The sequence below is a fragment of the Eriocheir sinensis genome, unplaced genomic scaffold (genome assembly GCF_024679095.1).
Source record: "Eriocheir sinensis breed Jianghai 21 unplaced genomic scaffold, ASM2467909v1 Scaffold49, whole genome shotgun sequence".
Lineage (NCBI taxonomy): Eukaryota > Metazoa > Arthropoda > Malacostraca > Decapoda > Varunidae > Eriocheir > Eriocheir sinensis.
The window spans coordinates 942597-959804 of NW_026111820.1; the positions used below are offsets into that span (position 1 = coordinate 942597).

At 42.4% G+C, this 17208-nt stretch overlaps 1 protein-coding gene across 2 annotated transcripts in view; it reads right to left on the minus strand.

Annotated features, from left to right (window-relative positions):
* Nucleotides 1–2006: 2006 nt before the first annotated feature.
* Nucleotides 2007–17208, minus strand: part of LOC126992562 (uncharacterized) — a 36559-nt gene continuing 21357 nt past the window's right edge. For both annotated transcript variants that reach the window (XM_050851378.1, XM_050851379.1), the window contains exon 4: nt 2007–2378. In XM_050851378.1, coding sequence (XP_050707335.1) covers nt 2376–2378 — 3 coding nt within the window. In that variant the 3' untranslated portion in view covers nt 2007–2375. The remainder of the gene's footprint in view (nt 2379–17208) is intronic.

The following is a 17208-nucleotide window of genomic DNA, read 5'->3' on the forward strand; positions in this document are numbered from 1 at the left end:
TTTTTCCTCCAGCCGTGTTGGTGGTAGGCGCAACAGGCAGCTACAGCTTTAAGCCGTTATCTGGCGATCAAGAAATACCCCAACACGAGCAAGAATTACCCAAATCTTGAGAAATCCTTGCGTTTCTTGTTCTCGTGTGTCAGATTTTCAAGAAATCCCCCCAATTCTTGGCAAGAATCGGGGGTGTGGCACAAGCTGCGGCGGGGCTGGCGACACAGGTAAACACACCGCGCCGCACCTCCTTAGGCCAAAGGCGATGACCATTTCCTGAGATTCTTACGGGTAACCCTGCCAGGTGGGAGTGCATACAGATTCACGATGTTACTGTTGTGTTACTGCTGCACCACAGACCATTTGAGAGCATCACTGTAGGTATGAAAACATCATCGTCATCATTAGAAACAAGAAAGTGAAGCGATGCCATCGGTCGGTATTTTGTTGAGAAAAGGACGTCTTGAAAAATTCCGTCTCGTGCAGTGACGCAAAGTAGCTAGAGAAAGGTTCCTAATGAACTGGAGATCTCATAACTGTGACTAAACCAATGCGTGTTGTCCTTGATGAGTGACAAAATGAGAAATTGTGTTGGTTCATCTAGTTATATGGACAAGAAAGAGCGCTCTGGTGGATCACTGGGGGGATGGAAAACAGTCTCAAGGAAGGGGGGTAATTCTTGATTACCAGATGACGTGCGTCACACACGACCAAGATCGGCTGCCCATATCCACAACGTAAACAAACCAGTCGCCCTGTATTCACATCTTCTTTGGACCTGTAACAATTTGTATCGCTTCTTAGGTCCTCCTCCTCTCGGTCCACTCTTCACGGCACCGTTTGCAAAAGTAAGAGCTGTTGTGGCTTGTGCTGCTGCCACTCAAACTATAAGCTTGTTGCTATAGTTTATTGGAAGGAAGAAGCCGTTGTGGGTACGATCATGGCTTCAGAGACGGGAGGACAGGAGTATTTACCCAAACCAACAACTCACTCCCGGTTGACCGTACAGGCAACCACGGTTGCTTCTTGCTCCAAGGGCTGGAGGAAAACGCCCAGTGTGACACCGCCTTCGTCCACTTTGCACACTCTCAAGGGTAGCACCGCGCTCCTGTCCGCGTACGTTTGTGTTCCAGTGTGCGATCTTTGTGTTTTCAGCACTATATTATTTAGATATTATGCTATATTATTATACTATATTATAAAAAAATATTAATTATCATTGCTAGTTGTTTGTAAAATTATCTTCATTCTGTACAAAATAACATGTAAAATGATTTTTATGTTCATATTTTTGGGGATATGGGACACATTAATGGGATTCACATTAGTTTCAATGGGAAATTCGTTTTGGCTTACAAGTGTTTTGATTTGCGAGCAAAATTCCAGAACGAATTAGACTCATAAACCAAGGCATGACTGTAGAGGCAAAAGGTATTGTTTACTGCACTGGAAGTTGTTTTTAGAAATGATAGGAATGTTTGTACTATAAAAAAAATGATCCGTGGGTTTATCATGGAGATTAACTCAGATGGCGGCAGTATTAGAAGAAAAGCTCCCCAAAATGAATGGTCTATATATAGTCACTGCCGACCTTAGGACCGCAGCACAAGTATAGTTACACCACATAAGGGGTGTTTTAACTATTGTTTATATATAGACTCAATCGCAATCAAGTGTTGTTTTATTTCTGCCTCACAAAACTGACTGGCTGAATACTGAACAGAAAGTCTAATGTGATCCTGGGGTTTGATCTTCACACCAATGCAATTTTTATGGCATCTTCTTTGTTCCTGTAGCCATCTAAAGGTTAAGCTGATTTTGTAACACAGGCTCACTAAATGGAAGGCTTGCTGCTTACACTGTCGCCCGAGTGTGTCTCCCAGATGACGTGCTGGCAGCAGGCAACCCACACTAGGATAGAATAGGATAGAATGGATTTAAATTAGAAAAGTATAGACTTAGGAGGGAAATAGGCAGGCCTTGGTTTAGTAATAGGGTGGTGGGGGAATGGAATAGACTTAGCAATCACATACTAGTGAGTGCAGGGATGACAGCTTGTTTTATGAGTAGACTTGATAGCTACATGGACGAGGATGACAGGTGGCAGTGGGGGGGAATCTGGAGCTGCCCTGTGTAGGCCATTCAGCCTCTTGCAGTCTCCCTATGTTCTTATGCTCTTATGTTCTTCTTATAAATGTCACACAAAATCTACAGGGCGTGGCTACCTATTATTCAGTGCCCTGTTATTCATCGCTTCACTCTCTCATCGGCAGTTTTTTGTGGAAGAAGAAGAAGTCCCCGTTCTTTCAGCGCTGTCTGCTTGCTCTTCATAATTCTATCATAACAGCCGGCCAGCCAGAGGTAGGCACCAACACACCACTTGGTCACTGGAGAACATGGAAACAGTTAGGAGCAGAAGTGTGGGTGAGTAAAAGTGTGGGGCGGGGCCAGGGTGGGGAAGGGTCAACATGGGGCGGGGCCAGGGTGGGGAAAGGCCAACATGGGGCGAGGCCAGTTTGGGGCAGGGCCAGTGTGGGGAGGGGCCAGGGCAGGGCGGGGGCAGGGCGGGGCTGGGCCAGGGTGGGATAGGGCCAGGGTGGGGTGAGCAGCATGCACTAAGGGTCAGGTTCTTGTCCTCATCAATCCCTTGCTTCAACATTCCCACATTTCTTTGTCCATAGCACCATATCCTCAATTTTCCTTGTTTCTGCATGTCAGTAAATGTATATCTATTAATCAGTGCTTCTCTTCCCTCCCAACAGTTCATACCCAGTAAATACCATTGAAATAACATTAAAATAACCTTGATTTACCATGATATCCATTTAGCATCAGTTCCTTTGGTATGTGCTCTCTTATTCTGTGGCTCTGGGTGCAAGATGTTGTCCTTAACCTGTCCGCTGCGATTGACACGGATTTGGCCTTCCCTGGTAGCCTGGTAACATATAGTCCCAGGTCTTTCTCTGGCTCTGTGGTGGATAGTGGGGTGTTTCCCATGTGGTATTGGTGTGCTGCATATCCCCTCCCAAGGTGCAGGACTTTACATTTTTCTTCACTGAATTGTAGCAGCCACTTTTTGTTCCATTCCTGTAGCTTGGTGAGGTCTTCTGGTAGGAAGTTCATAGTCAAGGGGTTAAAACTGGTCTGCCAGATTGGAACACATCAATTCCCCAACAGCTGTACAATTAGATGGTCTTGAGACTGGGCTTCCTCTCCCCCCCACAAATTCTTCCCGTCCTCCCTCCCTCTGTCCCTTCTTCCCTGACCCTCACTCTCTCCCCTGTACTGTAGCCTCCATTTTGTGCATTTCATTTTAAAAACCTCCTTATAATGTTGAACTTAAACCTTGCGTTGGTCTTTAGGTAACAGCCTGTGATGAGGGTGGTCACACTCTCCTACTCTGCGGCTTTGGTGTTGGCGTGCTCCAGCCACTGACTGACTAACCAACAAGGAGGCTTTTCTGTTCTCTCCATCTCGACAGCCGTTCATTTTCACACCACAATTTAATTCTTAGGAGTGGGTTTTCTGCTCCTCATCTCCTCTACCTTGACAGTTGTTCATTTTGATTTAGCACACAACCCATTTTTCCCTTTTTTTACGTCCTGACCTATAGCACCGGTGGGCTTTTTTGGGGGGGCGTGGTGCAGGCAAGTGTTTATAGTGGCGCCATCTGTTCTTGGCTCATGCTGCCCCCCGGAGCTCATACTTGACTCACTTGGACAGTTCCTCTAGAGTCCGGGTTGATGGGTGGTCTTCAGGACAACATGTGGGTATGCGTAGGCCACTCGGCGGTGACTGGAAAATCCCAGGTGGTAGAAGCGGATTCGAACCCGCATCGTCCACGCTAAGCACTCAGCCACCGCCAGCTCCTTTGGGAGGCATCATGTGTTAGGGGCACGGCCTCCTGTACCTGATCCTTGTGGGTGTTTTTCATGTTCATGGTACAGAAGAAGCCTTGTCAAACTATCACTAGGCTCATAACACTACCCATGGAAGTACCCACAACGACCTCTATGATAGTCTTGTCAGTCTATCACAAGGCTCATAACACTACCCATGGAAGTACAAACACAACAACCTCTACCAAAGCCTTGTCACACTATTACTGGGCTCATAACACTACCCATGGAAGTACAAACACAACAACCTCTACCAGAGCCAAAGCTATTACTGGGCTCATAACACCACCCATGGAAACACCCACAGACACAACCCAGGACTCTCACCGCATCACAGCCGTCAAAGTAGGAGAGTCTCGGGGATTCTGTCCGGCCTGCTCCTTTTGGCTGCTGCGTGTGTGGGGTCAGTGATGCCTTGAGGGGCGAGCGGCAGGTTAGTCAGGAGGCGGAGGGGATGATGGAGGGGTTGGCCACCACCACCACCACCCACACCACTGCCATCCTTGGTCAGTCTGTGCTCCTAGTCACCCTGGTACTCCACACTCCTGTTGAAAAGGTGGACTGAAATCAACACTGTGCTGACTGGCCTTGTTCTGCTGATCAAGCTACACTGTGCAGGAATAGTGGTGCTCATACTGTCCTGTCTACATGTCTCCTCTGCTCCAATTTATCCTTAACTCCTTGACTGCGAATTCCTACAAGAAGACATCACCAAGCTACAGGAGTGGAGCAAAATGTGGCTGCTACAATGCAATGAAGAAAAATGTAAAGTCCTGCACCTTGGGAGGGGATATCCAGCACACCAATATACCACATGGGAGACACTCCACTATCCACCACAGAGGCAAAGAAAGACCTGGGACTATATGTTACCAGGCTACCAGTGAAGGGATATCCAGCACACCAATACCACATGAGAAACACTCCACTATCCACCACAGAGGCAGAGAAAGACCTGGGACTATATGTTACCAGGCTACCAGTGAAGGCCAAATCCATGACCATCACAGCGGACGGGTTAAGCTAAACTTGATAAACTGAGATTTGGAGACAGGACCCCATGTGTATCATGTATATCACAACTAAGTAAATACAACTAGGTATGTACACCATTTAAAACCACAGAGCAGAGAACACCTGAGCCCGGCGACATCATTCTTTTCTTTTGTGAGTGTTTCTCGCGGCAGAATAAGTGAGCATTTACACCTCTAACTTTCTGGTAATCATCGATGAGTCACTGTTAAGGAAAAAGTTAATGGATAAACATAATCCAGCGGAGAGGGAGAGAGGGAAGTGGAGAGGGAGAGGGAAGTGGAGAGGGAGAGAGGTGAGGGAGAGAAAAGAAAGTGGGGAAAGAGAGGGAAGTGGGGAGGGAGAGAGAAGAAAGTGGGGAGGGAGAGAGGAAGGGAGGGAGAGAGATGGAAGTGGGGAGGGAGAGAGGGAGATGGGGAAGGAAAGAAGGAAGTGGGGAGATAAAATGGAAAGTAGGGAGGGAGGGAGTGAAGTGGGGAGGGAGAGAGGGAGGAAGGAGGAGAGAGAGGGAAGTGGGAAGGGAGAGAGGGAACTGGGCAGGGAGAGAGGGAAGAGGGGAGGGAGAGAGAGGGAACTGGGCAGGGAGTGTGAGAGAGAGAGCTTGGGCAGTAGTAGTAGTAGTAGTAGTAGTAGTATAGTGAATCCATGAGGAACTGGTGGATTGGGGGGTTTCTGCGGGGGTCTCTCCTCCCGTACCACGCTGCCACATCTCTTGTCTCCAATTGTGGGATTAGAGTCAAGGTGTTAAGTGGACCACCATTACCCTCCCTTCATTTCCTCCTCCTCCTCCTCCTCCTCCTCCTCTCTCTCTCTCTCTCTCTCTCCTCTTCTCTTCTCTTCTCTTCTCTTCTCTTCTCTCTCTCTCTCTTCTCTTCTCTTCTCTTCTCTTCTCTTCTCTCCTCTTCTCTTCTCTTCTCTTCTTTCCTCTTCTCTTCTCTTCTCTTCTCTTCCTCTCCTCTCTCTCTCTCTCTCTCTCTCTCTCTCTCTCTCTCTCTCTCTCTCTCTCTCTCTCTCTCTCTCTCTCTTCTTCGGGGACGAGAATACAGGCTGTTTGTCGTGCACTCATGATCCAGTTTGGCGCAGACTCTTTCAACAGTTCTTTCACTAACATTAGTGGCTCTTGCTGTTCTTGCAGTTACTCTTGTGAGTGGTATGATTAATCCTCTGTTGTTTTTTCGTCTAAAAAGTACTTGTTTACATTGTAAACGAGTTCTTTCTCGCGGCTGTGCAGCCAAGGACGTGGAGAGGCAGGGAGAGGGAGGGAGGGGAGAGGCGGGAGCGGGCCACCCATGGGCCTACCAGCTGACCCTTCCATGACCTTGAGAGAAGTGACCTGGGCTCTGGATGTGTAGAATGACAACGTTGGAATACAACCTTGTCAAGCGTCGTGGTATTTATACAAAATATTTGTTATTATCTTAAAAACGAAACAATCAACGCTATATGACCTTATTGGATTATCCAATTATTCAATTAAATTCATTTAAAGGTAGTAAATAGCTGGCATATGAGAGGAAGCGAGAAGTGTTGAGAGTGTGTGGCAAGGTGCGGGACGGGGCTGACCCACACCTCTCACCCCCCATCTGCCAGTTCCTCCTGGATTGACTATAGTAGTAGAAAGTAGTATCGAAGAGTGGAGGTTGGGTAGGGAGTGTGGGGGGCAGCAAGAGCAGGAAAGGGGATGACAGAGGAAGGGGTTGGGTTTTAAATAACAACTCTACAGCATGTCACAATCCACTGCCTCCAGAACAACAAGCCAAGCCACCAAAACTCTGTGCACCTCACCACTAAAGTTATGATTTCGTTGTGGTCTAGGAAGTCCTCAGAAGTTAGCATGCCTCTACTACACACACACACACACACACACACACACACACACACACACACACACACACACAGCCTTAGTGATGGAACACGGGCGGCTTGTGCTGGACTGAACTCTAGTGGTGAAGTACAGAGGGTTGTATTGAAGGTAAGGCATCATGACATATTCTAAATCTTATTGTAGAGCGACATCACTCCAGCAATGTTATCACTTCCATCCCATAGCTTGTCCAAATCTACTTCCCTTCCTCTCCCTCTCTCTCAGCCATCCCATCTACTACTACTACTTTTTTTTTTACAATAAAGGAAACAGCTTAGGGGCAAAAGAAAGAAAACAATAATGAAAAAAAAGCCAACCAATCACTGCTCCTACACTGTAAAAATAAATGTTTTTGGGAAAACGCGATAACATGTTTTCCGCTGTTACACTTCTAAAACACAAATACGCGTATTTATATAAACAACCATGTTTTACTAAAAACAGGATGGTTTCATAAACATAGGTGTTCCATTATAAACACATGGTGTTTAATACCGTTTATTCAAAAACGCAAAAAGCTGTTTATGGGTTTGTTACACTTCTAAAACACCTTTAGGTGTTTTAGAAGTGTTAATGTGTTTAAGTAAAAACACACAGTAGTTTATCTTAAAACATTTGTTTTGCATTAAACATCAGCATTGTTTCAACAAATTATTTTTGATTGCAATTACATCACTGTCAAGATTTTACTCATTAATAAGTAAAATTGTGACAATGATGTAATTGTAGTCATTAATAATTTACTGAAAAATTGCTTTAGTTAATACAAAATATGTTTTAAGATAACCTAATGTGGATATTTACTCACTCACATTAGTGCTAAAATAAACATTTATATGAAATTTGCAAAGAAGAGAGAGAGAGAGAGAGAGAGAGAGACTTTACTTCATTAGAATTTTAAATAACGTTCCGTTCAGGTAAACAAGAAAATAATCAACTTATTTTATAGATCTACCCTTGAGTCAATTTTGATTTTTTCTATCTCTACTTGGTACAAAAGGCTAACTTTAGCAGACAAAAATAAACTGAACAAAATAGTTAAAAAAGCTAAAAAGTTAGGGGCATCAGTAACATTCACAGATATTCTATATCAAGAGGCAGCAATAAAACAAGTAGGAAAAATAATGCAGGATCAAACTCACCCTCTTAATAACTGTTATAACTTTTTAAGATCAGGACGAAGGCTGGCACTGCCATTGATTAAAACAGATCGCTACAGAAAATCTTTTGTCCCAAGCAGTATAGTGCTCTTTAACCATTTTTATCCACAAAAATAATTTTAATACCTTTAAAAAAAAATATGCTTTTATGTTTTTTATGTGCTATACTCTTATCTATGTAGAATACTTTTGGAGCCTGTTTTTGCTATAAAGAATTTCACTTGTATGCATTTATGTAGAACAATGTGACCAATAAATTATCTTATCTCTTTCTTATCTTAGAAGGATAGGGGGAGGAAGGAGGATGGAGGCAACTTACATTATGTGAATCCTCCTATGCTCTCAACAACCTTTCATACTGTGCTACAAAATGATTATAACCTGAAGACTTCTCCAAAGTGTATGGTTCATTTAACACATACTGTTGCAGGAATCCTAAAATCTGTGAATAAATCCTTGGATACCCTAAGTCAAATATGTAATATGTCCCAAGCAATAAGATTACTGCATCACACACATCATCACCTGTTTCACATGGAATTGTACATCCATCCCCAGTGATATATACATCCTTCAGGCTTTTATTTTCAACAGTCAAGATGATGTGAGGAGGAGACTTTTCAGCACTACTGAAGTCTTTATCTTGATCACCATACAATTCTCTTAGCAGGATAACTGGCTGAGACTTCACACCTCTTCCTCGTTTGAAGGAAATTTCATTTTCAATGTAGTGAATTACATCATATTCATGCAGTGAACTCTGGAATAGCAAGACACATGTGTTGAAGGTCATTCTATGAAGAGGTTCAAGAAAGCAAGAATTTGTCACTATTTAACAAAACTGACGAAACCATTCTAGATCAAACGAGAGGATAAGTGCGAAAGTTAAATATCAGAGTCTAAAGTACATTGATAAAGGGAGAGCTCAAATTCAAACATGAGGTAATTGAAACTGATTACAGCTTCTTAAGTAATTATAATTAATTACTCTTACATTTTATTAAGATCATAATCATGATTACTTTTGCAATTACATTAGCATCATTGCCCAGCAAACACATGACCTTAAAATGACGTCACCTCCTGGTCACCTTCTGGTCATATTCCAAGAATGACCATGAACCAATGTCAAGACGACGTTGCAGAGTGATGTTGTCATGGTTTAACCATGAACCAACGTCAAGATGACGGCGCAGAGTGACGTTGCATGACAACCATGAACCAACGTCAAGATGACATATGTATGCCTATTAAGCAACATGTTACCGGGTTATTCATCTGTAAGAGCCCAGGAGGGGAGGGATAAGAGAAGGCCAGAGGAGAAAGACGAAATTATAAACCTTTCCGCCTTTACCATTACCTCTTGAAATTCTATTTAATCAACATTTTCCAATTTTGTTTTCAAATGAAGCTTAGCCCACAGGAAGAGGAAGAGGAAGAGAGTAGCTCCGTTAACGCAAACAAATGCCTCCCAGAATATAGGCAGCCACAACATACTGTGAAAACATAAATACCCTCACCATTATTCCACATGTACACGCCATAAATAAATAAATAAATAAAGTAGACCTATGAAAGTCATTTTAAGCTTTAATTTAGGTACCTTGTTAATTTTAAGCATGTGGAAGATAAGTGCAATTATAATCGACCAATCGGGACGAGCCCTGTCCTGTGGCGGGGCCAAGCCGCCAACAGCTGTGTTATCCCTGAGTGCCCTTACAATCTGCCTCGAATTGAAGTAAGTTCATGCCTTAACCCCACTTCCATTAACTCCTTCCACACAGGAGTAGCACATAGAACCATCACACTAGTTTTAAGTACCCACAGCACCACAGAAACATTGCGGGGAGAGGAGATATAAAGCCACATTCCAGGGTTTGTGTTTTGTGTTTTCTAGCAAACCAAAAGAAATATATTTTTCAAGTTCATTGAAATGGCTTGAACCTGGGTACTCTTGGGGCGTGAGGGTGTTGGGGAGAATTACTGGGCATGTATTAACCTGGCTTGTGTTAATTACGTAGGCAATGAGTGATTTGGCTGACTGATCCTGAAGAAGACGTGGTACTGGGGTGGGTGACCCTTGGGTGAGAGAGAGAGAGAGAGAGAGAGAGAGAGAGAGAGAGAGAGAGAGAGAGAGAGAGAGAGAGGGTGGGTGGGTGGGTGGGTGGGTGTGTGTGTGTGTGTATGTGTGTGTGTGTAACTTAGCAGGTTGGCCCACACCACTCAGGTTCCAAGTCATGAATACAGGCACACAACCAGCTGGTCAGGCTGTAATGATGCTGTGGTGGTTGTATTTCTGTGCTTGTGATGAAAGGTGTTTTGAACAGTTTGTCCTGTTAATGCATTTGGAGCAGGGGAATACACTTGTGTGACAATGCGTGTTGCCCTGTATGTATTCATAAAGGCTACTGACTGGTACAGCGTGAACTTTGTGCTTGAAGGTGTTGAGTGTGGGGGCTGATGCTGTGTTTTGGAAAAGGGAATTCTGACTGGTATAATAATGATAATAATTGCAGCAGACTTGAATAAGTCAAGGGCTTTTTGTCCGCTCCTTACGTAAAAAGATTTTTAAAAAGTCAACTATTTAGAACCTAATTTAGTTTATAGACCACGTCATATTTTTTGTGCTTCCACATTTTGTCAAGATAATCTTTAAAGCTATTTAATGTATTAGTACATCACTTTGTGGGGCAGTGAATTCCAGTCATTGGAAGTGATGGGTCTGTTCGCTCCCAGTTATGCAAGCTTCTTATCATGCCCTCGCAATCTCGTTGTCCCAACCTCCGCAAGTAAACATGGCACATCATTCACATCATTCACGTATTTCTATACTTATATCATATCACCCCAGTCTGTGGTATTTCATGCTTGGAATGTCCAGGGTTTTTAGTCGGTCGGCATATTTGGTGTTCTTGAGTGTGAGGACGAGCTTAGTCAGTATTTGAAGAATACTCTCAGATATACGTTTATCCTCCAATTTTGCTGGTTTCATACAATATGGCATATCATTCATTGTAAAACGAATCTGCTTTATTCTCTGATTGAATGCAAAAAATAAATCTTGCTTTGAGAAGAACCTGGTTGCCTGAGCCTGTATACTTCGCAGTTAACCGAACACAGTCATGTGTTCAGTTGGTTGCAAAGTCTATGGACTCAGGCTGCCAGATTTCCCAAAGTATAATTTGCATTTGACTGCAGAATAAAGTGATTTGTTTTATGATGGAAGAAGTATTTCCAAAGTATTTTGGTGAAGTTTATCCCATACTGCGTGATGCTTGCACTATAGACACCCCTAGGGCACCCAGAGGTCACCCCATGGGTCATATTTGGGTTGCATCCAGGTCATTCCTAGGTCATCTTTTGGTCATTCAAAGGTCATCTGGCGACGTCGCCGTGCGACGTCGTATTGATGTCGCTGGGAGTCTACAAGATGACGTCAAAGTGATGTCGTCCGACGACAAAAACGTGACCAAAAGGCAACGTCACCGTGACGCCAGGGTGACGTCATTGTGTTTCCAGGGTAGTAATACAGTGGACCTCCCAACTTGCCAAAGGTTAGGAGTCTATTATATGCACCTTATGAACTATAAATTATAGTGAATGAAGAGTAGCTACACAAACAATATAAGGTATGCATTCCTACAAGGTGCAATCAAACGATTATTTGAATGTTACTCTATGAAAACTGGACGAGTCGCGACTCGCAGAAATATGTTTACCTTCCAATCCCCCCTGTAATTGCGACTGTAATCATGGTTAATACATCATGTAATTGTAATCGATTAAAACAATTATACTGTAATTGTAATCGTAATTGTGAAAATATAAAGTAATCATTATTGATTACAAAACATAAGTAATCGCCCCATGTCTGCTCTAATTACAGTAGGGAAAAGTAAGTTCATTATGAGATATGAATATGAATGTTCAGTGTAAAGATGCTTCATTAAGTAATAGATCAATGGGGAATGGATGTAGCAAATGAATAGATAAAACATTTGGTATAGGTATGTGAAGAAAAATAGAAAGCAAGTAAAATTACTTACATGATGGTCAGTCTTGGGAACCTTCTTAATCAGTGTGTCACATATCTTGTTCAATTTAGTCTTTCAGCTTTCAGTGGTATCCTTGAGAAGTCTTTCCATCTCAGTTTTGATCTGTAAGCCAAAATAAAATTGTCAAGATCTACTTCAGAATGTGCATACAGTATAATTACTCCCTTCACACATGCATAACATGAAGGTTCCCAAATTCAAAAAATTGTTTTGTCTAGAACCTAGTAAAACTACCTCAGTTAAAAGCAGATCCTATTAGTTTTCATCTAATCACATAATACTGCATAAAAAATCTGAAATATTTTAGGCCTCCCACTGTATATTGCATCCTTTGATAGCACATTCTCCTTCTAAAGCGGGGTATATGTAGCTAAATACAGTGATGTATACATTAAAGACACATAATGCAGTGTGGGTTTCAAATACATATGCAACATAAAACTACATCATTAGAAAAAAAAATACTTACAAAACTGCTCTTCCAGAAGCAAGGGAACTTCATCAATATTGGTGAGATGAGTCCACCAGGAAGTGTTGATATCCACTTTTGTCGGTTCACCATTGTAGCAGTTAAAAGCATATTTATATGCTCAGTGTTAAGATTTTTCTTTTTCATTTCCTGGCAAAGTTCTTTGGTGTGCCTCACGAATTCGTCTTCGGTCAGCTCACGTTCTTGATTCTCTATAGTGGTAAACTGCTTCCTACCCAAAGCAAATCTTTTGGGGGCTGGATGAGCATGTTGTACATGAGGCATGCTCTTTCTCTTCTGTTTATAACGCTCAGTTCGAATGCTCTGACTGAGGGCCCTAGTAAACTGACTCTGGAATCGAAACAAAAAACATTTAAAGGATATAGGCCTATACAGTATCTAGTCTTGCGTTTAGAAGATATAGGCCTATACAGTATTGACCTCACATTTAAGTCTAAAATTTAAATTATTAATATGGATTTAGCACTTTATTTGGCACCTCAAACCTACAAGATTATCTATCTATTGATTACCAGATGCTTCAATCTGTAGAGGTGGCCACAGATGAGTCACCTCCATGCACTCCTATTCCCTGTCAACAGGCACCTTTCCTTTCACTCAACCCCACTCTTATTCATATACCTCTCAACATCTCTCCATCTCAATCTCGGTATACCTCTCCCTTGCTGCCCCAGCACCTCACCATTGTATACCCTCCTAGTAACTCTCTCTTGCTCTACATACATTTCACATGCCCAAACCACCTCAAGGTGTTCGTTTTCACACTCTCCAGTACATTCAATCCCACACCATATTCCTTACGTACTTCCACATTCATCCTTCTGTCCCTCCATGTTATTTCACGTGCACCTCTCAAGTAACTCATGCCTTCCTGGTCAGTTTTATCATAGGCTTTCTCCACATCCATAAAAGGAGCATACAACTTTTGTACTTTCTCTATAGATACTTCTCCACTTACAATCTTTGCATAAGGCTTCAGCTATAGTTAGAGCATATCAGGGATGTTTTAAGCCAATTTCTAAATTATAGTATTAGAGACAAGTTCTGCTTAAGAAAAATTTGACCTGGGCAAGATCCCTGTTCATTACATAAGCATACAAATGCCTATTGATAATAAATGGTAGCATACTACTATCACATTCTGGCTAAAGAGGTCCATGATATTCAATAAGCATACTGGTGAGATCCAGTAAATATCTACATGTACATATACCATTAAGGCAAGACTGAAAACACAACAGAGCTTACCCATGGAAACAAGCCTTCACGCTTGATGGATGGATAAGCAGACACCATCTTCATTCCAATTGCTTTGTATGTCCCCATAGGATTTGATTCAATCAAGGGATAAAACTTTAGATAATAATTTTTTGTCTCTTCAATCAGCTGTAGCCACACTTTTCGGGAACAGGTAGGCTCTAGTAGCATCGCTTTCGTCGCCCCTGACAGTTCAGGCAGAGGTGGATCTGTGAAATATTGTACTGGTATGGAGTATGGAGTGAGTAGGGTGGAAAATGGAGGGAGGGAAGAGCAAAAAGCACTGTAGATTATATCTGTGCGGATGAATGAATGAGGAGGTCTGTGAAAGATGCAAAGGTATATAGATGTATTGGATGTGGTCTGTTGGACCACTAAGAGGTGGAGAAGTTACAGGAGTAGGTAAAGATGTAAGTTCTGGAGAGTGGTGTAGAGAAAACTAGGCAAGTATGATTTGGAATGAATGGATACAGTAGGTGAGTATGGTGTTTAACCCATAAGCGTCGGGCTAGAGGACTATTGTCGTCCTCGCACCGCGCGGGCGGTGCTGATAGATTTTGTAAAATAGGTGTCTTTCATCAATGCCCCGTGTGGCAATTTCAAACGAAAACATAATAATTTATATTGTTTTTTCATCGCCAATCCTTCTTCTCCACGATTAAATAAATTTGAAGTGTCTACGTCGCAGCACGGCATAGATATGATGTTGGGAAGAGGTGCTATTTTTGGCCAAGCCGTGGATGGGATGCGGGGAAACTCCGCCACCGCTTTTTTTCTGCCCGAGCGGGAATTCCCGTCACCCGACGCACACGGGTTAAGGAAGAATCCAGCATGTGTTGATATGTTTGGGGTAAAGAGGTGAGGTAGAGGTCTGAAGAGGACAGCATGGTGGGTGGACTGGGTGAGAAAAGTGGTTGAAGGGAAGAGAGCATACAGGGAGCAGCTGGGAAGCAGAGGGAATGAGAACTTGGAAAGGCAGAAAAGAAAATTATTTGTGGAAATGGAGAACTGAATAGTGGGATGAGGATCTTGGGAGCAACTTGAGTGAGAAATGGAGCATAAGAAGCTGTTCTGAAAGGATTTGAAGGGAGTATGGGAAGGGAACATGGGAGTTGGTGAGGGTGTGAAGAATGAATGCAAACAAATCTGGCAACTGTAATGGTAAGTGAGGGGCAGGAACAGAATATATAAATACTTTCCACCCTTCCAAAATTGGTTTGTCCAAAGTTACCTTTGTTATAGGCACCAGTGCATCACCAATCTAATTACTATAATTCACAACTAGGGTCATAAACTAAAACTGCAACTTACGTTGTGGTATTCCATCACTTAATGGTCAATCTGACTCCTCTTCAAAATTTTGTGTAGGGGAGGTAGGAGGTGAAGGGGGAAGGGATAGGGTCTGATCACTGAATGAACTGTAGGGGGATGGTGCTAAGATGACAGTAGAATCGGGTGAGTGGGGAGGAAGGGAAGCAATGAAATCTAGGAGTTGCTGTTCCTGTCGTGGGGACGAGGGATGAGGAGCATGTGAGGGTCCAGCAGTAGGGGATGAAGGGTGAGAAGGGTTTGATGGGCCAGTGGTAGGAACTGTGGAGGAATGTGAAGGGGCAGGGAGTGGACTAAGGAAGATGAATATGGACTGAAGGCTGGAGACAAAGGCTGTGAGGTGTTGGGCTGCTGAGAGTCAGGAGACTTGTCCACTGCTATAAAAAAAATCCGAGTGTCTCTTTGTCTGATGGGACGTTGAAGTGCAACTGGTTGAGCCTGCAGCAGATACACCAGTACCCCAGTAAAAGTACATTCTTATACAGTTTTCAATTTTCTAATACCTAGAAACTTATGTTGAACACCTGCAATGAACCTATAAGTTTCCTCTACTTGCTGCTCACCCAATAAACTCTTGTAGCTTTATCTGCATAGCCTCAGATTATGGCCCCCTACTTTATTTGATATACCCCCCAGAGCCATGGCCCCAGTTTGGTACCCCCCACACACACACCCACACAAATATATATATATATATATATATATATATATATATATATATATATATATATATATATATATATATATATATATATATATATATATATATATATATTTATATATATATATATATATATATATATATATATATATATATATATATATATATATATATATATATATATATATATATATATATATATATATATATATACCCCCAAGGGAGCCATGGCCCCCAGTTTGGGAACCACACACACACACACATACGCACACACGCACGCACCCACGCTCACCCGCGCACGCACGCACGCACGCAAGCTCACCCGCGCATGCACGCACGCATGCACGCACGCACGCACGCTCACCCGCGCATGCACGCACGCATGCACGCACGCGCACGCAAACCCCCCCCTACACACACACAGATATATATAATGTATAGAGCATAAATAAATCTTTAAGCCTACAGTTAGCACACTATGGTTATCAAAATAACCCTATATAGCCTATGCAGGCAACAATCAGAAAATGAAGAGTTAAATGTACCTGCTATTAAAGTAGATGGCCGTTGAGGTGTGGCATCTGGACTGTCACCTGCAGGAGCTTCAACCGAAGAAGCTGAATTGTTGCTTATGTCTGCCAGTGTGTCTCCTTGGTGTGCAGCAGAACTAGTGGTAATTGGTGTGTCCTGTTCACCTTGCTGTGGAGCAGAAGTACTGGTACTAGCAGTTGATGTGTATTGTTCTTGGTGTGCAGTACCACCATGTACGAGTAACTTGCTGCTGGATGGTGAATACTCTTCATCATCAGTTAACAGGAGTAAAACTTCATTTTTCACTTCTTCTAACACTTCATTGTCTTCTATGAGGCTTCCACAAGCCTCCAACACAAGGCGGGCCGATCTTGAGACAACACAAAGTTTATCCTTTGCTGCAATAGTTAGAAACATATTAACTTCATTTAACTCTTCATATAGCTACAGTACTAATAATTTGGAAGGTCACCTATGACTAGAAGTAGAATCTTGATATAAAGTCATTTTAAAGGTAAATTGTAGTAAAATAAACATGTAGACAATACTGATAAAGAGGTAATCATGGTTATTATACATTAAAAATTATGCTCTACAAGATGCACCTGCTTTTTCCAATTTAGACCTACTTGTATTAGTTCATGTTTCATTCACATTTGGAAAATAAATATTAGGGCTACTGTACAATCTCATACACCACAGCTTCTAATAAATTCTGTGAGAAAATCTGCAAATGTTTCAGGTTAAAAAAAAAAAATGAATAAATAAATTTTAAAAAAATAGAAACTTAGTATTGTTCGACATAATCATTAAATTAACGGAGGTACAAAGAATCGGTTCATAATTCTGAAAAAGGATCATGACAAAAAGACTAAATTCATGAATTCTGAGGTACCAGTAACAGGGTTCAAATGTGCAGTATCGTACTGCATATACAGC